Source organism: Myotis myotis, unplaced genomic scaffold, assembly GCF_014108235.1.
Source record: "Myotis myotis isolate mMyoMyo1 unplaced genomic scaffold, mMyoMyo1.p scaffold_m19_p_10, whole genome shotgun sequence".
In the NCBI taxonomy this organism is placed as follows: domain Eukaryota; kingdom Metazoa; phylum Chordata; class Mammalia; order Chiroptera; family Vespertilionidae; genus Myotis; species Myotis myotis.
In genome coordinates, this window is record NW_023416314.1 from 13,092,067 (window position 1) to 13,115,550 (window position 23,484).

General features: G+C 41.7%; 1 protein-coding gene and 1 pseudogene across 1 annotated transcript; both read right to left on the reverse strand.

The window, feature by feature from the left end:
- Positions 1 to 849: 849 nt before the first annotated feature.
- LOC118662659 (beta-catenin-like protein 1) lies at positions 850 to 4,831 on the reverse strand. The gene is given in 4 exon segments (XM_036321301.1): positions 850 to 1,905; positions 1,907 to 2,247; positions 2,250 to 2,324; positions 4,609 to 4,831. Coding segments are annotated over 4 exon segments (1,695 nt in total).
- Positions 3,759 to 4,573, reverse strand: LOC118662667 (annotated as a pseudogene).
- Positions 4,832 to 23,484: the final 18,653 nt, after the last annotated feature.

Below are 23,484 nucleotides of genomic sequence, written 5' to 3' on the forward strand. Positions count from 1 at the left end.
GAGAAGTGTAATTGAGTGGGGATGATAAGATTTTAAGGATTCTTTCCTTCCAAGGGCATGGGAATTATAGCTGGGAATGGTTGGAGTCGAAAGAAGACGCTAAGATCCAAAGAAATGCATTACAGAATGTGGGCACTTCAGGTAGAGGTGACTGGCAGCTGGGAAAAGATACTTTGCAGGGGAGAAATCCTACTGGCTAACTTCTAACTTGTATGAGTTACTCCCCCTATAATGTAGAGCAGTGATGGCAAACCTATGACACACGTGTCAGAGGTGACACACGAACTCATTTTTTTCGTTGATTTTTCTTTGTTAAATGGCACTTAAATATATAAAATAAATATCAAAAATATAAGTCTTTGTTTTACTATGGTTGCAAATATCAAAAATTTTCTATATGTAACATGGCACCAGAGTTAAGTTAGGGTTTTTCAAAATGCTGACACGCCAAGTTCAAAAGGTTCACCATCACTGATGTAGAGTTTTCTGTTGTTAAATCTAACCAGTTGGCCTATGTTTTAGAGTAGCAGTAGTCAACCAGAGGTCTGAAAGTTTGGCAACTGCTGGCTTAAGGAAACTTTTGGAGCAGCGGTTGACAACCGGTGGTCCGTGGACCACTGGTGGTTCAGGGGTTCCAGTTGGCGACTGCTGTTTTAGAAGCAAGTGACTAATAATAGATTGCTCAGTAAGTGGATTAAACCACCAACCTTAGAAGATTCCTACTGAGAACGTGTTTTGTTTTTTTTTTTGTTTTTTTAAATAATAGTTTAATTTGTCGGAAAGTTACATTAAGCCAAGTAAAAACTGGGAGGAAGGCCCAGAGCGTGTTGGTACCGCCCAGGGCGGGCCCTAGAAGTTGTCCCGCAGGCTCAGGATGCACTTCTGCTCGCTCTCCCGGAAGTCCGGTCCCCGGCCCTCCCCGATGTTCTCCGCGTACTCCTTGAGGATGTGCCTGACCAGTTGGATGGAGCTTCCTCTCACGTTTAAGATCTGCTGAAGCCTCTGCCGGATCTGGGGGACACAGGCATTGCAGACCTCGGCCATGATGTAGCAGATGTGCTGGAGGACAAAGAGCCCTGCGTCCAAGCGCCGCAGGTAGAACTCATCTTCAGAGTCCTGGTCTAGGATTTCCCCTCGCTGGACCCTGTCATGCTTTTCCCCTTCAATCTTCCTGTCGGCCACCTGCATGGCATCCAGGGATTTAAAATGCAGCTCCATCAGTCTGTCCACCTTCTCCAGGTCATTTTCAGTGAATTTATTCAGCAGCCGGGTTCGCCTTTGCTCTCTCAGGTTCCGCAGGAAAGAAGCCAGGATGGCACACACATGCTCTTCATGTTCCTTCTCGGTGGTTCCCACTTTCTTGATCTTCTTGGGAGATTTCATAAAGAGAGGAAAGATGGTTCGCAAGCCAAGAATGTCAACAAACTTATGGCAACTGTGTGAGCCCTCGGGCCCAATCATGGCATGGTCCAGCACCTTCAGGCCGCTGCTCCTCGAAGTCTTCTTTGCTCTGAACATGAGATTCATCAGCTGAAGACCCTCGCCCTTGAGGAAGCGCTCACGATTGGAACTGAGCATCAGGCAGGAACAGAGTGTGTCAAACACATTCTCCAACATCTCCTGCTCCTCCGCAGTGCGAGGATCGTATCTTTAGATCACGGATAACTGCTGCAGAAGCACATCGATTCCATCCAGCTCCCCAAGCAATTCCCTGTTGGCATCGCTGTCCTGCAACAATATGGCCAGCACTTCACTACAGTACTGCTTGTTGGCACCCAAAGGCATCTTGGCCTTCAGCCTCTTCAACAGCCCCTGCAGAAGACCCTGCTGGGCGGCCTCCGCACACATCCGTGGCCTGAACTCAGCCATGTTTTCCACAATAGCCAGAGTGTTGTGCACGCCCTGCTGCCTCCTCTCTCCCAGACTCATCCAGGCGCTCCAGGTTCTGCACCAGCAGTGCCACCACTTGTCCGGCCACCAGAGCACCGGTGAGCACTTCTGCTCCCTCTTCACTCTCATGTAGGGTGTCCAGATCTGTTAATTCCTGAAGCAGATCCACCACAGCTATGGACACATCTGTATTATCGTGTCCCAGCAGCCCGAGGAGAGACTGGACAGCAATCAGCTCCACGAGGAGGTGATACAGGTCCGGCTTGGTGGCCACCATGTTCATCTCCTGAATGATATCATTTAGGTCCAGCTCGGATTCCATAAACTTCTCTGGGTTGTTTGGAAACTTGACCCGCACTCCTGGTTTTTGTAGGACCTTTTTTCAAATATGAGGATCATTTTCTTCACTGAGCTTGCATCCAGTGGGGCCTCCTCTTCCCCGTTCTCCTCACCCTGTCTGTCCATAATCTGAAGCAGCCTTTTCTGGTGATCATCTGCTTCTTTTGCCACCGCCATTTCCTCTTCCCAAGAGCGGTCAGGTTCTCAAGGACCAGCTTGTTTCCTGGGCCTTCTCAGCTCTTTGTCTCCACCATCCCGGGGATGTTTTGTGCCCCTGTTGGGCTGGTAGCTGAGAAGTTCGCTCACATCCATGCTTCCTGGCGCAGCTCACACGGGTAGCTCTGGTTCCCTGCCTCCACTCACAACCAAGCCGTGGACCCCTTCAGTAGTGCTGCAGCCACACTGCCCAAGCCCTGAGCGGGGACGCACAGCCAATGAGGTAAAGGGTGCCAGATGCAAGAGCCAGCTACACTGAGGTTAAAGGCTGTGCTGCCACCAAGAGAACTGCATTTGTTTTTTGTGGGTTTTTTTTTAACAGTATAAACAAGTTTGTTTATTTTTAAAAATTACAATAATTACAAATAGTACAAATTGAGACATTTTTCCTGTTCCTGTGACAGAAGCTGACAACCTTCACTTTCAGTAGGGTTTTTGATATTTTGATATGATGCATATTCAGTGATATGCTGCCTTTTAAAAAAATATTTTCTAAATAATTCCAGGAAGCCTACTAGTGATATATATACATGGGTCATTTACCTGAAATATTATTTCCGGAACTACTATGTACAAGTCCAACACAACTAAACTAGAACAGGGTAAGAAGGCATTGAATCGAATAATGTTTTTTCCCAACAGTAATTTTTCTTTTCTAAATCCTCACTCCAGGCTACTTTCCATTGATTTTTAGAGAGAGTGAAAGGGAAGAGGAGAGACAAGAGATATCTATGTGAGAGAGACACATTGATTGGTTGCCTCCCTCACATGCCCTGCCTGGGGCTGGGGATTGAGCCTGCAACCAAGGTATGTGCCCTTGACCAGGACTGAGCCTGGGACCCTTCAGTCCATGGACCAATGCTCTAACCCAGCCGTGGGCAAACTACGGCCCGCGGGCTGGATCCGGCCCATTTGAAATGAATATAACTAAAAAAAAAAGACCGTACCCTTTTATGTAATGATGTTTACTTTGAATTTATATTAGTTCACACAAACACTCCATCCATGCTTTTGTTCCAGCCCTCCGGTCCAGTTTAAGAACCCATTGTGGCCCTCGAGTCAAAAAGTTTGCCCACCCCTGCTCTAACCACTGATCAACCAGCTAGGGCCCAACAGTAAATTTTGATAATTCTCTAAATATTCAACAAAGGGTTAAGAACTAAAGTCATGATTTTTGGCTTTAAAAAGTAAATCTGCTGTAATTTTTAATGGGCTGCACAATTCCACTATGGCCAATATTACCTTTTTTTTTTTACAGGTTTGCTATTGTTTTAAGAAACAGAATTCTACAGTATTCAATTCTGTATGCTTTTTTAATCAGAGTCACTACTACTGCTAGAGGAGTCTGTTGACATAACCTCTACATCATCTTCATTTTCTTTCTTATGCCCTGCAGGTTCCAACAAAAAGTCATTACTGTGATTTGGTGGTAACATCTTCAAGGCCATATCATTTGATTGCCAGGGATACTGTGGAGCAAGGACATCTGGCCATCTGCCTGCTGCAAGTGCATCTCCAGGTAAAGGACCATTCACACCATTAGTGGAAGGATTGTTCATTTGACCCAATAATCCACTTCTCATCTCTAAATCCGTTGGGTATGGTTTCCGTGGGTCCTCTGGAACCCAGGTCAGTGGGGCACACACAGCATTACTTGCACTAATCCTATGTGCATACTGAATTATTTCTTCGGAGGAAATAGCACCTTTTCTTGCCTTATCTATTGATTTCAGTTTTTCTTTTGCTTGGGAAACAGCTGTTGCCAGTATTTGCTCAGCTTCCTTTAGCTGTTTTTGTAACCGCTCAATATCACTGTCTCTCTTCTCAACTTCTTTTTCTAAAACTTGCATTTCATGGTGAATTTTTCCCTGATTAAGTGCCGATTTCATTAGTTCCTGAAACTCCTCATCTCTGTGAATTAATAACTCCAGCACCTGGTTTTCCTCTCCAGCCTATAACAACGTTTGGTTTCTTGAAATTGCCAGCATTTCTGTGAGCTCTCGGGACAGGACCTCCAGGTCCTCCAGCGCAGACAGCAGCCGCTCTCCCGTGCTGTGGCCACAGGCCGCCCCCCGACCAGCAGCCCAGCCGCTCCCTTCTCCTTTTCGCCCACGGAGGCAGCTGCCATGCTGCTCTGGGGCCACGGAGGCCGCTCAAGAGAACTCTCTTCTTCTCCATTCTCCTCACCCTGTCTGTCCATAATCTGAAGCAGCCTTTTCTGGTGATCATCTGCTTCTTTTGCCACCGCCACGTCCTCTTCCCGAAAGCGGCCAGGTTCTCGAGGACCAGCTTGTTTCCTGGGCCTTCTCAGCTCTTCCTCTCCATCATCCTGAGGACGTTTTGTGCCCCTGTTGGGCTGGTAGCTGAGAAGTTTGCTCACATCCATGCTTCCAGGCGCAGCTCACACGGGCTTCTATTTATTCATTTATGCAAGACCTGGTGGGAAATGGATGATCTTGTTTAAACCCAAGAAACATAAAAAGGTTTTCTGTAGAAGAAAGTTGCCCATCCTTGGGAAAGAATAACTCAAAGAGAGCATCTGAGCTCCTGCGACTTGAATTACTCTCTGTCTTCAAAGGGTGTTAAGCCTATCCCTTACTCCCCTTAGCCATTAGCCATCTGTCCTTGGAATTTATATTTGTCTCAGTCTTTGAGGCTGTTGGGGGAAGGGGGGGAATCATACACTGGGTGGCTTATAAACAACAAATTTGTTTCTCACAGTTCTGGAGGATAGGAAGTTCAAGATCAAGGCACTGGCAGATTCCTTTTGGGATGGGGGCTTGCTTTGTTGTTCCTAAATGTGCCTTGGAACTGTGTCCTCCCATGGCAGAGGGAGGTGAGGCAGCTTTCTTCTGCCTCTTACAAAAGCACTAATCTGACTCATTTGGGCTCCACCTTATGACCTAATCACCTCCCCAAGACCCCACTCCCTAATACCATCACCTTGAAAAGTAAAAATTCAACTTATGAATTTTCAAAGGACACAAATATTCAGATCGTATCAATATTTATAACCCAGCTCAGATGCCACCTTCTTTTCCTAGTTAACTCAATTCACTCCAGAATTAATTGCTTTCTCCTTCTGAACCCAGAATACCTCTTTGATCTCTATTCATAGCTATTGGGTCTCTCTGCTATTTATTATAATTGTTGTCTACAGATCAGACTCCCTCACTAAACTGTGTGTTTCTTAAGGGTAAGGACTGTGTTAATTGTCTACCCATTACTGGCTTCCTGTCCTAGTATTGTTTTCCTGAGAAGGGTTCAGGAATGTTTACATGACCTCCTTGTTGAATAGTTCAGTAAATTAGGGGTTAGTTTGTGGCTTCTCAGTTTCCATAACATTGTTCTCTTTTTCAACAATTAGATTTCCTGGGCCCTCTCTAACCCTCAGCACTTTGCCAAAGGGGCCTCATATGACTTCTTATATAACCAGGTCATAGGTTTCAACCACAGACACATTATCCTTCACCAGATATTCCTTGCATCATTAATAACCAGTATCTCTTTCTGTTTAGTACTTGTGCCCTACTTCGAGTAAACTAATAAAATCAACCAGGGTTTATGAAACACATTAAGGAATAATGCTTTATATAAGGATTCACCACAGGATTGCTTTTGAGAATCAGTTCCTGTTATGTTCTTTAATATTTTATTCTTAAAATAGTTTGAAGAATGCACTTATAAAATAAAGGCATACCCTGTATTTTGAAGATTGTGAGTGGATTTGTGTCTTGATATTGGTTATCCCTTCTTAGTTTCTTGGTTGCTTTGAGGTAAGTCAGTCCACTTACCTGTGACCATTATAGGTTTCTGACCCTATCATTTCCTTGCTTTTATGCAGACTAATTAAGACTTCAGCCCTCATTATTCCTAGAAGAGCACCTCACTAAGTGAACATCTGTTATTCTTTTAGGCCACCTTTGAACATTCTTCTGTATTTGAGAAATTTACTACCTTATAAATCATCGCCTATCAGTATAGAATTTAAAAAAATTCTTTTTTGCCTTTCCTCGTAGTCAGAGTTTGGGTATGCGTATTTGGTGCTTGCAGGCAGGGAAAGTATTGCCACTGAACTTCAAATTGGAAGTTAGTGCTACAAATAAAAATATACCTGGGGAAAAACATACTGTGGTAAGGATGGTGGCAGTTATATCTGATTTTCTGAAGCAACAGAGTCTATATCTGATGGCCATGGCCATGTGGGGAGGATAGCTGTGAGGCCTCGGGCTAGCCAGGGAGGCAGTGATAATTTCAATCGAAGCAGCATGTGGTATGATAGCACCATGATTCCCGGCTCAGAAACCTTTATTATGCTTCTCTGGCTCTTCAGGAAATTCTGTGAGTGACCTAGTATTCTTTAATGAATTATTTTCTATTTAAACTTGCTAGGGTTAGCTTGTATTATTTGCAAATAAGAAAACCCTACTGGATGTAGAACCTGTATTATGTACGGTGCTAGTTCATATTGTTGATTCTGTCTCCGGAAGTGGTTCGCTGTGGTAGAAAGAACAGAATCCTGCTGTGTCTTACGTCTCTGTGGAGTGGCTAGATTCTGTGTTGTTCAGTCCGGGAGACTTTAACTTGAACTCCCCCATCTGTTGACCCTTCTCCATCTCCATTGCTATCACCTGAGGCCAGGCTATTATCATTCTCTCCCTGTGCCCCTGCAACAGTCTCCATGCCTCCCTCCCTCAGTACAGTCTTGACCTTCCAGAATCTATCCTCCATATTACAGCCAGGGGAGCTTCCTGAAGCATGCATTTGATTCTGGCATTCCACTTCATGGACCCTTTTAATGTCTCTCTAATATTCTTCAAATGAAATATGAAGTCCCCGATGTGGTTTTAACAGCTTAGTGTTGTAGCTCTGTTTACACTTCAAACCGGATACCTCACTTCTCTGATCCTCCTACTTTATGTTCCAAATAAATTGGATTCTCAGTTTCTTGAACATCACCCTAACCTTTGTGTCACTGTGCCCTTTTTGCATGAACACTATTCCTCCCTTCATTCAGCCTTGTTTTGTTTGGCTTACTCTTTACAATAGGCAAGGTATTACTGGCTGCTGTAAAATAAAAATCCAAATCTCACAAAAGGCAAGATTTCATTCTTCTTAATGACTGAGTAATATTCCATTGTATATATGCACCACTTCTTCATTTGTTCATCTATTGTCGGTCACTTAGGTTGGCTATTTTAAATAATGTTGCAATGAAATAGTGGTGGATATCTCTTTTCGAATTAGTGTTTTGAATTTCATTGGATAAATACCCAGAAGTGGAATAGCTGAGTCATGTGGTAGTTCTATTTTTCATTTTTTAAGGAACCTCCATGTTGTTTTTTTAACCTGAACACGACTGCTTCTGCTTCTGCTTGTTCCTTTACTTGGCTCTATGGGGAAGCTCTATGAAGGAAAAGCCCAGAACAATATCTTACATGTAGCAAGTACTCAATAACTTTATTTTTAGAAACTGGTTAAAAGTATTGAAAGAATATAAATGGAAAAAGTGTGGAGAACATAGAGCAAAGTAGTTTATGTCCCAAAGGCCCTGAATAATAGAAGATTGAAGAATTACTTGGTCCTCAAAGACTTAAACAACAGAATGAGGGCATTTCTTGAATGAGTTGATTAGAAAACTAAGAGTAGAGGCAACACAGTTAGAACAGATTAATGATACATGTGTTTGTTTGTTTTTTTAATTTCTGGATGTCACTGAGAAGTGCAGGGTGACATAAAGGTGAAGTTTCTTAAGAAAAAATGAGCTTGCCCTAACCAGTTTGGCTCCATGGATAGAGTGTCGACATGCAGACTGAAGGTTCCTGTGTTTGATTCTGGTCCAGGGCATGTACCTTGGTTTTGGGCTCGATCCCCAGTAGGGAGCGTTCAGGAGGCAGCTGATCAATGTTTTTCTCCCATCAATGTTTCTAACTATCTATCCCTCTCCCTTCCTCTCTCTCTATATATAAAATAAATCAATAAAATATATTTTTGAAAAAAGAAAAAATGAGCTTATAATTTTCTGAGAAAGATGATATACTCAGTGCAATAGAGAACAGAGCACCATAATGGCTTTCATCTCATTTTCACCTACTGAAATCTTTTGACAGGCTGAATTGATTAATTTTAACTGCCAGTAATTATTTTCCATGTTTGCATTTGGTGCCAGGATCAGCTTGGGTCTCTCCCTTCTTTTCACATATGAGGAGAGGATCACTCATTTGTATACTATTTCAATACTTTCTGGAGAGTATCACAGTGTTTAGGGCTAGGAGTCCAAGCAGTTACCTGGTTCAATTCTGTGCCCCCTGTCAGGCTCGCCTTTGTTTTCTTCCCAGCATCTGGCCCATGTTTAGTAAATATTTATTCAAAGAACAGTATTGACTCTCATAAAAGAAGGCAATCTATCCTATTTAATATATATGTATGTATATGTATATAATTTTATTGTTGATAGTATTACAGATATCTCCCATTCCTTCCCTATATCCCCCTCCTCCAAGCCCCTACTGAAAGGACTTTAGAGATGGAAAGAAGCCATTTTAGGGAAGGGGAGTCCATGGGAGAGGAATGCATAGCTCCAAGCCGCCTGATCATTTACAAGAATGTTACAAGATGAGGGGAACAAGAAGAGGGGAGCACCAGGTGAGCTTTGAAACTTTGAAACTGATACCATGCAGGGAAAAGAGGGAAAGTAGCCAATTAGGAAAGCACAGGAGACATAAAATGAGGAATGGTCCAATTAGATAGTGTCATGAACAAAGAAGCTTCCAGTATTTATAAACTTGTAGACAAAGAGACTCAGAAGACTAGATTTTTCCCATTTTATAGAGAGAGAGGTTCTCCCAATTTGGGGACCCCTCCTCAGGGGGAATTCGTATACATTTGCAATAAACTTCTATATTTTTGTTTAAAATCTTTTAGTCAGAGAATTTTGTTCTTCAAACTTCGTAGGACAAGAACCTGTGAGGAGAGTCCAAGCTTGCCATTCCGCATATCACTGCCACACCCGCCCTAGGCAATCTATCCTATTTAAAAATATAAACAGATATGCTTTATTTGAGGGGTTTTCATTCTTCCTTCCATCCTTCCTTCCTTTCTTTCTTTTATTTTTAAATTTCCAATCTAACTCTATGTCTATTATTTCACAGGTGTGACTGTAAAGCTGGTAAGTGATAGTTAATTTTTTTTATTTTATTTATCATCTCAAGTGCAATAATACTTTGTATATATACTTTTTAGTTCAACTTTAACACTATCTTCTCCGAACTTCAAAGATCTAACTACCTTTTCTTTTTTGGAAGTGATAAGTTCAGCAACTCTCAAATTTTTGCTACATGAGAGGGGCCTTTAAAGGAATCTCCTCATAACCATCATTTCTTTGTGTTGAAATTTCTTTTTGACCTGTCTCACAGTCTAGGCTATGACTTATTTGAGAGCAGTGACTTTGTTTTATTCCTCTAGGTTTTTCCAGCACAGAACAGAATATTTGGCACATAGGAGGAGTTCTAGAAATATATATTGAATGCTAGTATATTTCATCAGAGATAGAAAAGGTCAAGCCTTTTAGTAGTTCTATATCTATATGTCTTACGGTGCAGAGGATATAGCATTCTTAGACACTGAAGGGAATTTAGAAATCTTTTAAGTTCCCAAATTCTCTTTCACAGATAAGAACCCTAAAGGCTCAAAAAACTGAATCCCAAACTGAAATTCAAAGTGAGTTTCCTGAGGCCACACAGCTAGTAAGTGGCAGAGCTGAGACTTGAACCCAAGTCTTTAGCCCTAGACTGAACTCTTTCTAGAACACTCCAGCTGCCCTGATGGTGGGCGTATTCTGATGGATTGTCCCAGGTGATGAATAAGAGCTAAGTAGGTCTCTTTGAGGAATGAGGGGGGAGGCAAATGGATTTTTTAAAGGTCCATTTTAGCAGGGAAATGGCCATAAATTGCTACTCAGAGGTTACAAAGGTGTGTTCAAACCTGCAAGAAAGAATAAACCAACAAATGGAGACTGATTTACATTAATCCCTGCTCCCTCTGATCCATTACTTCCGATTTCGAGTTTATCACTGAAAGCACAAAAGAACAGGAAGTAAGGAAAAGTTTTTATTTAGAAAATTTAATCCAATCTGAAGCTGTGAAAATGCCAGTCTTGTTTCTATTGAGGGAGAAAATGTTCATTTACTAAGAGATTAAAATAGTGGCTATTTGCATTTTCCAAATAGATGGAATAATACACAGCCACATGAGAGAAATACCCGTCCAATCACAAGTACATAATAAACATAAGCCAGTAACTAAAAAACTATGAGAGGTAATTTACCTAACCCCAAGTCTACCCTGGCACCTATTGATGTGTTTGGAATCTCCTTTATTGAACTGAGCTACTGCTGTGGTCTTTTGACTTTTTTTGAGTACAATGCCTGCTGACTAGAGAGGTATTTTTGTGGTTGTTGTTTTAGCATAATAATTCCCAAGATACAGAGGTTCTACCTGCTACCTACTGCCTGATCAGCAGTAGGAAGAATGTTTCTGAAACATATAATTATTTTTTAAGAGCCTTTTACAATTGAAATGAAGGGAAGACATACAACGTTTTTGCTGATGCTTTTTATTCCCTTCAAATTCAGTGTCCAGAGCCATTGGACATTGTGGCAATATGTACTTGACTAGGTCAGCCAGGGAAGCAATTCAGAGAATTTGTCAATGTAGCTCTTGTCTTTAGGTATCCCTTCATCATTTGACAACATCTAGGTACCCACTGAGGCTTCCAAAATCATTTCAGACCCACCAGTGTACCTGCATGACAGGCCATGGACTACATTTCTTTAGTATCTTCCACTAAATATTGCACACAGCTTAGTACAATAGACACTCAGTAAATATTTGTGAAATAAATAAATATTTATTATTTTGTTATTTCGTCATTAAAGTGCTTCCATTGACATTAGCTCACTTGCTCTGTACTTCAACCTTGAGATGTGAAATCTATTGACATTTTATAACTATGGAAGTTGAACCTCAACGAGAGTAAATGACTTGTCTAAAATAACATGAAGAAACAATTCACAAAAGAAACATAAAAATAATTAGTGAACACATTTAAATCATTTAAATTTTGTTAGTAATAAAAAGTGCATCAAACAGAATATACCATTTAATTAAATTGCCAAAGGTTAAAGACAAAGAGAAACTTAAAAGCAGCAAGAGAAAAACCATTAGTTACCCACAACGGAGCTTCCATAAGAGTATCAGTTGATTTCTCAATAGAAACGTTGCAGTCCAGAAGGGATTGACAATATTCAAAGTGATGAAAAAGGAGGACCTACACCCAAGATTTCTCTACCCGGCAAACTTATTTGGGATCAAAGGACAAATAAAGAGCTTCCAAGACAAGGAAAAGCTAAAGGAGTCCATCACCACTAAACCAATATTACAAGAAATGTTAAAGGGTTTGCTTTAAGAAGAAGAAAAAAAGTTAAAAATATAAATAATAAAATGGCAATAAATACATATCTATCAACAATTGCTTCAAATGCAAATAGATTAAATTTTTCAATCAAAAGACATATGGAGACTGAATGGATAACAAAACAAGACTCTTACATATGCTGTCTATAAGAGACTCACTTCAGATTGAAAGACAAACACAGACTAAAAGTAAAGGGATAGAAAATGATACTTCATGAAATGAAAACAAACAAACAAAAACAACAAACGAAAGTGGGGATAGCAATACTTACACCAGATAAAATAGACTTTAAAACTAAGGTTAAAACAAAACAAAACAACTAAGGTTATATAACAAGAGACAAAGAAGGACCCAGCAGTTCTACTTCTGGGTATACATCTGAAGAAACCCAAAATACTAAATGAAAAAGACATGCATCCATATGTTTACTGCAGCATTATTTACAATAGCCAAGATATGGAAGCAACCTAAGCGTCTATCAATAGATGAGTGGATAAAGAAGTGGTGCATTTATACAATGGAATATAACTTAGCCATAAAAATGAATAAAATCTTGCTATCTGAAGCAGCATGGATGAACCTAGAGGTATTGTGCTGAATTAAATGAGTCAGACAGAGGAAGACAAATGCCAGATGATTTCATTTCTATGTGAATCTAAAAAACAAAATAAACGAACAAGCAGAACAGAAATATATTCATAGAGAACATTTTGATGGTTGTCAGATGGTTGTGGGGATGAGTGGAAAATGGAGAGAGATTAAGAAGTACAAATTGCCGAAACCAGTTTGGCTCAGTGGATAGAGCGTCGGCCTGCGGACTGAAAGGTCCCAGGTTCGATTCCGGTCAAGGGCATGTACGTGGGTTGCGGGCACATCCCCACTGGGAGATGTGCAGGAGGCAGCTGATTGATGTTTCTCTCTCATCGATGTTTCTGACTCTCTATCTCTCTCCCTTCCTCTCTGTGAAAAATCAATAAAATATATTTAAAAAAAAAAAAGAAGTACAAATTAGTAGTTACTGAATAGTCACGGAGATGTAAAGTGTAACATAGGAAATATAGTCAATAATATTGTAAAAACTGTGGTGTCAGATGAGTACTAGTTTTATCAGGTTGATCACTTAGTAAGTTATATATTACTAGAAGCCCATTGCAGGAAGATTCACGCAATAGGCCTTCCTTCCCCTGGCTGCTGGCACCGGTTTTCCTCCGGCACCCGGACCCAGGCCTTTGGTCCATCCACAGTGAGGCTTGGCTTCTCTGCTGGGGCCTCAGTGAGGCTTGGCTTTTCTGCAGCTGCTGTATCAGAGAAGCCAAGCCTCTTCAGTCTTCAGTCTTCAGTCTTCACTCTGGGCCAGAGCCTTCAGTCTTCACTCCAAGCCTGCATATGCAAATTAACCACCATCTTTGTTGAGTTAATTTGCATAGTCACTCTGATTGGCTGGTGGGTGTAGCAGAGTGACACCAACTTGCATGTTTTTCTTTTATTAGAGTAGATACTTGTATAATGACTGGGTTGTACACCTGAAACTGATTTAATATTGTATGCCAACTGTAATTGAAAAATAAGAAATTAAATTAAAAAATCAACCACCTTTATATCTGTGTGCTTGTTGTCATGTGTAGATCAACAAATTCTTATGTGTATGTGTTCATGTATATGAAAGTGTAGATCAAATTATATGTTAACAAAACTCCTTAGGCATATTGGTCATGTTTTTAATTTTCTGTGTCTCATGATGTCTTGACATCTTTTTTTTTTAAATTAAACCTTTATTGTTCAGATTATTACATTTGTTCCTCTTTTTTCCCACCATAACTCCCCTCCTCCCAGTTCCCACCCCACCCTCCGCCCTCACTCCCCACCCGCTGTCCTCATCCATAGGTGCACGATTTTTGTCCAGTCTCTTTCCGCATCTCCCACACCCCTTTCCCCCCCAAGAATAATCAGTCCATTCCCTTTCTATGTTCCTGATTCTATTATAATCACCAGTTCATTCTGTTCATCAGATTATTTATTCACTTGATTCTTAGATTCACTTGTTGATAGATGCGTATTTGTTGTTCATAATTTGTATCTTTACCTTTTTCTTCTTCTTCCTCTTCTTAAAGGATACCTTTCAGCATTTCATATAATACTGGTTTGATGGTGATGAACTCCTTTAGCTTTTCCTTATCTGTGAAGCTCTTTATCTGACCTTCAGTTCTGAATGATAGCTTTGCTGGATAAAGTAATCTTGGTTGTAGGTTCTTGGTATTCATCACTTTGAATATTTCTTGCCATTCCCTTCTGGCCTGCAAAGTTTCTGTTGAGAAATCAGCTGACAGTCATATGGGTATTCCCTTGTAGGTAACTGGGTTTCTTTCTCTTGCTGCTTTTAAGATTCTCTCTTTGTCTTTTGCTCTTGGCATTTTAATTATGATGTGTCTTGGTGTGGTCCTCTTTGGATTCCTTTTGTTTGGGGTTCTCTGCGCTTCCTGGACCTGTAAGTCTATTTCTTTCACCAGGTGGGGGAAGTTTTCTGTCATTATTTCTTCAAATAGGTTTTCAATATCTTGCTCTCTCTCATCTTCTGGAACCCCTATAATTCTGATGTTGGTACGCTTGAAGCTGTCCCAGAGGCTCCTTACACTATCTTCGTATTTTCGGATTTTTTTTTCATTTTGCTTTTCTGGTTGGGTGTTTTTTGCTTCTTTGCATTTCAAATCTTTGCCTTGATTCTTGCGCTCCTCTGGTGTGCTGTTGGGAGTCTGTATAGTATTCGTTATTTCAGTCTGTGTATGCTTAATTTCTAGTTGGTTCTTTATCATAACATCGAGGGTCTCATTAGATTTCTTGAGGATTTCACTACATTTATCGACAGCTTCTAGACAGTTCTTAAGAGACCTTAAAAGTGTGGTTCTGAATTCAATATCCTCCATTGACAGTTTTGTCCTGTTTCTTTGTCTCCGCATTTTTTATGCTTTCTTGGTGCACCCCCTAGTGGTCTTTGTGCGCAGTCTTGTTGTAGTTAAGCCTTGATTGTTGTAGGCAATACCGGGGGTGATTTGACCTCCAGGCTAACTGGCTATGAGAGTCCACTGTGTCTGCAGTGGGAGGGTTTCTGTGCTGGATATCTAGGGCGATGCTAACAAGCGTTTGCCTGAGGCTACCTGGCAAATGGCTCTGAGCAGGGCTTGGGCGGGGCGGGTCCCTGGGGATCTACAGGGCGGGCCGGAGTGAGCAGTTATGGCTGCTCTCAGTTCTGTCCCTAGGGGCTCTGCCTCACAGAGTCCCAGCAACCGCTGCAAACCTCGGAGAGAAAGCTGCCTTCAAGTTCCGACCGAAGCCAGACAGTCCCACTTCTCCCGTTTGAGTCTGGGTCCCTAGAGGCTCGCCCGGATCTGGAGCTCAGAGTCTGAAACTCCCTCCCGATTGAAAACAACAACCGCGCCCTCCGCCGCCAGCCCGCTCCGCGCGCACTCCGCACCTCAGTATTTCACTTCAGCACTGCGCCTCCTCTGAGTCTGGGTCTGATATTCTCTTTCCTCCTAGTTGTAGAATTTCCACTCATCCAGCCTTCCTGTGGTTCTGGATGATGTCCATTCTGTCGTTTAGTTGTTTTTTGAAGTGGTTGTTCAAGGCAGCAATCTCCCGCGTTAACCTATGCCGCCATCTTGGTTTCTCCTGTCTTGACATCTTGAGGGACCTTATAGACCAGGGAAGGGACTGTCCCTCCCTGGGCTGATTTCTAAAAAAAGTAAACAAATTTAGGAGCACAGATTTCATTAAGAAGCCAACTGCTCCCTTTAGCTAACTCTCACAAAGTAAGTCAATCTTTCCCCTGCCCTACATTGCCCTAAGACCAAGTACCAGACAGCCCTTATGCCCCAAAATCCATCAGATTTTTTCAAACTAACCAACCCTAGACACTTATTCTGCCCTGCTTTGCCTTTCCTGGGAAAATTCCAATAAAGTCTTAGGCGTAGGTGTTTCCCTGGCTCCTGGTAGCTGTCCACTGATCAAACCTGATGCTTCCTCTGTGGGTCTGCTTGGCCCGGCATTCCCCCTTGTCCTGGAAAATTCAAGTAATATGTTGATGTTTTCAATGGTTTTGGTTTTTCCATGTCTTTACCAGTCATCTCTATTAATTAAAATCCCGAGGGTACAAATGAGATATCGGAGTCAAAGGGATTCAGATTAATTTTACCCTCCTCTTTATTCTTTTCTACATTTTATGTGTGTGGATATATATATATATATGGTTGATCAATGGGCTTCTAGTAATATATAACTTACTAAGTGATCAACCCAATTTTAAAATATTATTGAATATATATATATATTCTCTTTTCTTTTGTTTTCTCTTATGGGTTTGATTATTCTTTTCAGGACAATCTGAGAATACCTGGTGCTTTGGGGAATCTTATTCCTTTTGCTCTTGCATTTTCTGGCTCATTCATGATAGATGATTTTCTTGTCTGTTGATGAGTCTGTTTGCTCATATTACCTGGATCGTATCTGAGGGAATCTTATTTGGCTTCCTACCATTGTTTCCCTAAGGAGTTTTCCATTCTAACCTGATGGGAACATTAGCTTCTATTTCTCAGTTTGAAGCATCTGTGACCATAATAGGTGGTATTTATTATATTCAATCACCCATGGAGTTTGAGAAAAAGCCACTGTTGCACATTTTCTCAGGATTTAAAGCTTTCCATTTAGAGCACAAGTAACAACACACAAATTTCCTCTGGTCTTCCGGAGCTGGTAATCAGATGTGTGTGTGTGTGTGCGCGTGCATGTGTGTGTGTGTGTGTGTGTGTGTTGTGTGTTTTTTTAGCACACACTTTCATCGTCTCTTCCTCCAATTTAGGCTTACATTTTGCTTTTGATCTCTTTTATCCCCACCCAGAGCTTCATCTTCCTCATTTTCTATTTTCCTGTATTATGTCCTTCCTCGCCTTGACCTTCTCTTCATTCTCATAAGGGTCTCAATTCAACTCTCCACCTTGCTCGAGCCCAGGAACTCATCTACAGTTTTCATTTAGACATTAAATCTCAAGTTTCTCAGCTCCTAAGCATGACATAATGCCCCAGGCCCGTCCTCTCTGCCACAGTAACCGTGGCCGCATTCGCTTGCACACTAGCTGCTCTGCTCTCTCTGGCTTTCAGTTTCATCTATGCTTTTCTGGCTCCTGAGGATTTCCCTTACTTTCCTAAGAACTTAACTTCTTAGTTAAAAGAATGTCATATTTTATCAAGCTTTACTATGCATTTTGCAATAAGAGTTCTGAATTTATTCTGAAAATGTAAATCTTATATTAATAGGGAGAAAAAACAATAAGCTATTTCATGTTGGAAAAGAAAAATTATTTTCTAACATAAAAATTGGCAGAGGCAAGACTTGAGTATGGCTTAAATTCCCATGTTGTTTTCACTGTGCCTGCTGACCCGCAACCTCTTATACAAGACACAGTGAAGCAGAGAGGCAATGAGCAACATAGTAGAAGGCGAAAGGCCTTGATTCTTTTCAATAAATTTACCACATGATCTTGAGCAGCTTTTATTACTTCTCAGATCCTTCACCCCATTATTGGCAAAATGGGAATAATACCCCCTCTGCGTATTGCCAATATTGCCATTAAAATGCCCATAAACAAAAGACAAGAAGTTCTTATAAAATGTTCAGATATAAAGAAAAAAAGAGGCTGTCTCGTTAAAGGATGTCTTATGAAGATAAAGGTGATGTTACAAGACACCTTGAATCTTAAAATTTTGGTTAAGCCTCACGTTTTATCTTCCATTTATCCTCATCATCAAGATTTCTAATCTCCATATGGTCCTTTCCTCCCCTGGTCTTCATAGTGTCCTTTGATATTTTGAACATCTGTTTTCTTCCTATCGATTATTCAAACATTTATTAAAATGCTATCAGTGGCTACAGAGAGTCCATAGACCATGAGGGAAGCAGCTGAGGGACACACTGGCAATGCAATGAGATGAGAGGTAGGTAGAGGTGAGCACAGGGGACTGGAGACCCAAAGGAGGGGACCAGCTTCCCATCTCTCCCCAGAAAATCATACTTGTCCTTTGTTCTGGCCCTTTGGAACCCTACTCCAAGCTAGGTGAGTGGGTGAGCCAGAAAAAAAAAAAAAAAAAAGCTGTTGTTCAGTTTTTCTTTAGGAAATACCTTTTCTAGAGCAGTGCCCCAGCCTGAAAGACTAACACTGATGGTGAGAATTCAGGCAGCCAGACTGGCAGAGAGGTTGTTGGGAACAGGCATGCTTCTGCTGTGTCCCTGATGAACTGTGTTGACAGGTGGCCTAAAGGGAGCTAGATGGCAGCTCAAGCTGGGTTTCTCTTTAGAACTAGATGACCAGCGCAAGCAAGATCTATATTTTTTTTTTAGGAGGAGTGGCTTTATGCGCAGTTTGGGAAAGCTTTCTTCTATTAAATGTTGTTCATACTAGTGACATGTACCCTTGGAGCAGTATCACATCCCAGCATCAAGTGCAGAGTGAGTTTTGTTGTGACCTTTTAAAATGGCTTGACATGCCTCTGTCTTTTAGTTCTGAGTTTATCAAAGTTCAGGCTACAGTACATTTGTCCTACTGAGGAGTCTGCTCAAGGAAAATAAGCCAGGGGTTGGTGGAGAGGGTGGAGGTGGCTATAAGGGGGCGACTAATCCTAGAATAGGTTAAAAAAGCAAAACACCCAAAGTAGAAATATTAAAAATAGAGAAGCCTCCAGGACCAGATGGTCAGAATTGTGAACAAGCCTGGGGACAAAATTAAATAAGCCCTCAGGAAAATACTTTGTCATCTTTTTGGAAGCCTCGATGGGCACTGAGAACTGCTAAAATGCTGCCTGTGCCCCCTCTTCCATTGAAAAACCAGTGAGAGTTAGCTCAAGCCTGACCTACTTTCCAGGAAACTTTTTTTGGTTAGAAAGAGAAAAATCCATGAAATGATATGGAGGCAGTGGGGTGCAGAGATAAAGGGCTGGATTTGCTGTCAGGAAATCTGGACAACAGACCTAACTGCCAGCACTAATAAGAGGACTGCTAACATCTATTGAGTGTTAAGGGCACTACATATGTTACTTATTTTAAGGCTTACAAATCCAGACACATGGGGCTGCTGTCTTCATTTTACCGAAGTAGATACACTGAAAATGGTACAAGAAAGAAAAACTTGCCCAGTTGGCTTGCCTCAGTGGTTGAGTGTCCACCTATGACATAGGAGGTCATGGTTTGATTCCTGGTCAGGGCACATGCCCGGATTTCGAGCTCAATCCCCAGTGTGGGGCGTGCAGGAGGCAGCCGATCAATGATTCTCTATCACCATTGATATTTCTATTTCTCCCTTTCTCTCCCTTCCTCTCTTAAATCAATAAAAACATTTTTATAAAGAACCTTGCATGATATTCTGTGGCTAATAAGGAGCAGAGCCAAGTCTTGAACCCGGGTCACATTTTACTCCAAAGGATATGCTTCTAACCCTATGCCATATTAACTCATCTGCCTGATTCACTTTGGAAAAGTCACTTTCTCAGCCTCATTTTTTCTATCTCTTACTTTCACACAATTCAACTAGACGTATCTGTTAATCAGTTAATGCATAATTATTGGCTTAATGTTCATCTCTCTTAGATGATTACTGCCACAAGGACTGTGGCTTTGTCAGAATCGCCCGGATTCCAGCAGCATGCACAGGGTCTGACATATGGTAGGTGCCTGGTAAATATTCACTGAATGAATAAATGAGCCATAGCAAAGCTCATTCTTTCCCCTGTCAATCCCCAGATCCTCCCCAGAGGAGCCTGTGCCACCACACTTCCCTGATCTAGAGGGACCTGCCCAGAGGTACAAGCACTGGCGGTTTGCTTTCTCTGGGATTCTTCTCTTGCAGCCAACAGTCATTTCTGTGGGATAATTTCTGCCCCAGACACAGCAACCAGCATTGTCATGTATTTCAAATATACAACTTAAGAAGCACAGTTGATGATAAGAACTTTAAAAAGCACCCTCTCTCTGCCCAGTCTTACGCTTGGCGTTGTTAGGTTAGAAGTGACACTGGTCTTTGCCTGTAGAGGGCCTCAGGGTTAGCAAAGTGAGCAAGCACACACAGACCACGCAATTGTTAAACCTACTAGGTGGGAGCAAGTGCCAGATTGTATGACCTAGGACAGTGATGGCGAACCTTTTGAGCGCGGCGTGTCAGCATTTTGAAAAACCCTAACTTAACCCTGGTGCCGTGTCACATATAGAATTTTTTTGATCTTTGCAACCATAGTAAAGCAAAGACTTATATTTTTGATATTTATTTTATATATTTAAATGCCATTTAACAAAGAAAAATCAACCAAAAAAATGAGTTCGCGTGTCACCTCTGACACGCATGTCATAGGTTCGCCATCACTGATCTAGGAGCTAGCACTGTGGTGGCCCCGAGAAGGGAGGGCAGCTGGAGCAGTCTGAAGGCTTGGCGGAGAAGGAATAATGGAGAAGGGGAGAACAGAAGGAAAGGGTTTGAATAAGTAAAGAAAGAGAAGAATAACAGGTCCTAAAAGAAAAAAAAGCTTTTCTCTTCCTTCTGGAGAATAGAAGTTAACACAGCAATTCCTCCTGGTTCACAGACACAGTAATAATGGCATCAACTTATTGAGTAGTGACCATATGCTATGCACTACAAGTTCCCTTACCTGAATTACATAACATTCAATGCAATCTAAGGGGGTAATACTGCTTGTTATCATTGCTTTCATTTTACAGATAAGAAAAATGCCCAGAGTATTCAAACCTGAGAATTCATATAATGAGATATGTTCATGAGAGGAGACCTTGTAACTATGCAGAAACAATTTCTTTAATATGCACTTTTCTCCTTTCTTTCCCTTTAATTCAAACTGGCCTCATCCAGCACCCTGACTCACCTGCCTCCTTCTCCTTGCATGGTCACTCTATTAACTATTAAACCCTCTAGTTAAGTGATTCTCAACCTTGGCTGCCCATTAGAATCACCTGGGAATCTTTTTAAAATCCTGATTTCTGGGCCTCATTCTCTGGAAATTCTGTTTCTTTGTTATGGGGTGAGGCCACAACATTAGTAACAAAGAAACAGAATTTCCGAAGGATGGGGCCCAGAAATCAGGATTTTAAAAAGATTCCCAGGTGATTCTAATGTGCAGCCAAGGTTGAGAACCAGTCAATGAGGCCCTGGTGGGCATCAAATAATTGTAGGAACAAAGCCTTGGGTCTATTGACCACAGAGATGGAGTTTCAATCAAACTAAAGATAACATCTAGGCCTCGATTGTGTTTCAGCTTCAGACCTAGAAAACTGGCGAAACCAAATGAAGAGACACCATGGCTGATATCAGGACCAGGTGCCCTGGTCAACTACTCCCTACCCTAGTGCTGACCTATCAGTAGAGACCATGACCGTGACCACAGTCTAACTCCCTTAGCCACATATAATCCATCTCTTAGAAGCCATCAGGGAGCTGGGTCTTTGAGCATTAGCTTACCTTTGTTTCCAGGTGTGAGCCACTTCCTAAAAATAAACTTTATTTTGCTGCAAACTCCTATTTGGTTTTGATGCATGCAGGCAAATGGACACCTTTAGTCCGGTAACAACCACGACATGGATTTGTGGTGAGTCATTTCTTAGCTTTCAGAATGACTATGCATCAGGAGAGGCTATTGAGGGCGCCCCTCACAGGCTGGCTTCTATGCATTTTCATGCCCCTCTGAGCTCAGGGCCAATATGTGTGTAGTCTCTGGAAATACAAGGAAAGTGAAAATCATAAACCAGATGGGTCCCTAGTATGCAGATCAGAGTTATGGCAGCCCTCATACCTCAACTAGAATGGCTAAATTGGAGTTTGGTTTAGACATGCCTAAACTCATCAGGGTAAACTTGGAAACTATGATGATTAGGAGAGGCATGGACAAACCCATGAGTTCTCAGCAGCTCAGAGGAGCTGGTCACTAATGTTACAAGGAATGGGGCTCATGTTGCTACCACCCATCTCACGACCATAGGATGAAAAGTGTGTTTCTTATATGTTCCAGAAAGCTGGAAAAGGTGCTCTAAAGAATCCCGCACTTCTGGTAAAAAGTCAGCATCTTTTGGGACAGGTTAACACCTCCTGTCAGGGAAGGGGGCTGAAGAGATGATTTATAGAGGTCTCCAGAGAGGAGAAAAAAGTGATCTGGATGATTGTGAAGCTAAAGAAAGATGAAAAAGGGCTCAATCAGCATCCTCATTTTATATTGCTTCTTGTAGATGTCTGGAGGATGGCTATTCCTGGACTTGTCTCAGCAATGACCTTGCTAATGATTTTCCCACACTTACTATATTATGAAGCCACTGGGCTTGATCTCTCTGCATTTCACATTCACTCTGACTTAGTGTGCATTAAGAAAATAGGAACCAGTTCACATGTGAGTGCTGTGTCTTGTGTCCTTAATTTTGTAAGTTCCTGCAAGATAGGTATTGTACCCTAATTGCCTTTTATATTCACTATGCAACTAACAATTTCCAGAGTCTCCTCCAGTTCTAACAAACATTCTGAGGCTCATTTACTTCTATTAAGACTTTTAGAGGGTTACTGGGGTTCGTATGGGAGTAGGGAAATCTGGGAAATGTGTTCAGACCTGGCTATTAATGTAATAGAGTCTCTTCCATTGGTTGTGAATATTATGGATAAGTGATGAGAAACTGATGACTGCTTTTTTACTATCTTGAGGATTCAAACTTTTATCTCTTTTTCAAATTTTATGTTGAGTTTGGTGATTAGCAAATCTCAGGACAGTTTGCTAGAGTTTTCAAAGACATTTTGCTGTAGGCAGTTAGATAGACATGAGCAGAGCAAGGACGATGGGCCAGATATAGAAGGTCACCAGGATGGAAAGCCCAGGTGCCTAGCAAAGAACAATTGTAGGGTGGGACCTCACTCCCAGGGTGACTTTTCCTCCCCTAGCATACCACTGGTCAAATCATTTGGACCCCCTGACCTTTCCTCCCTAGAGATAACATCTAGGACTCAATTGTATTTCAGCTTAAGGCCCAGATAAGCAACAAAACCCAGCCATGGCTGACATTAGGATCAGCTGCATTGAATGACTCCTTGCCCTGATGCCAGCCAATCAATCAGGGGAGACTACAACCCTGAATGGACACACCTGGAAGGCTACTGAATATTCTACTAAGATCTTTCCCTGGGACCTCCCCTAAAATCTCAGCCCTTAAAATCCTTAGGATGGAGGACCCAGTGCGATCCCCCTCCCAGGAGCATACCTCTGCCTTTCCCTTTCCCTTTCCCTTCTCCTCCTTCCCCACTCCCCCAGGAACTGTACCATTAGCTTCCTCACTCCCAAACTCCAAGGGCCTCCCTTTACCTCTATAACTTATTTCCTAAGCCCATTTCTTCTAGGAATTACTTTTTATACCTCTGTAATTTACCAAATAAATGTTCTCTAGCAAGTTTGGGTCTTACTTTGAATTCTTTCCTAGCCATAATTCAGGTACCGAGATTGCTGAACCCAGGTTTGGTCTGACCCCACTGGACAGATTTCTGGTG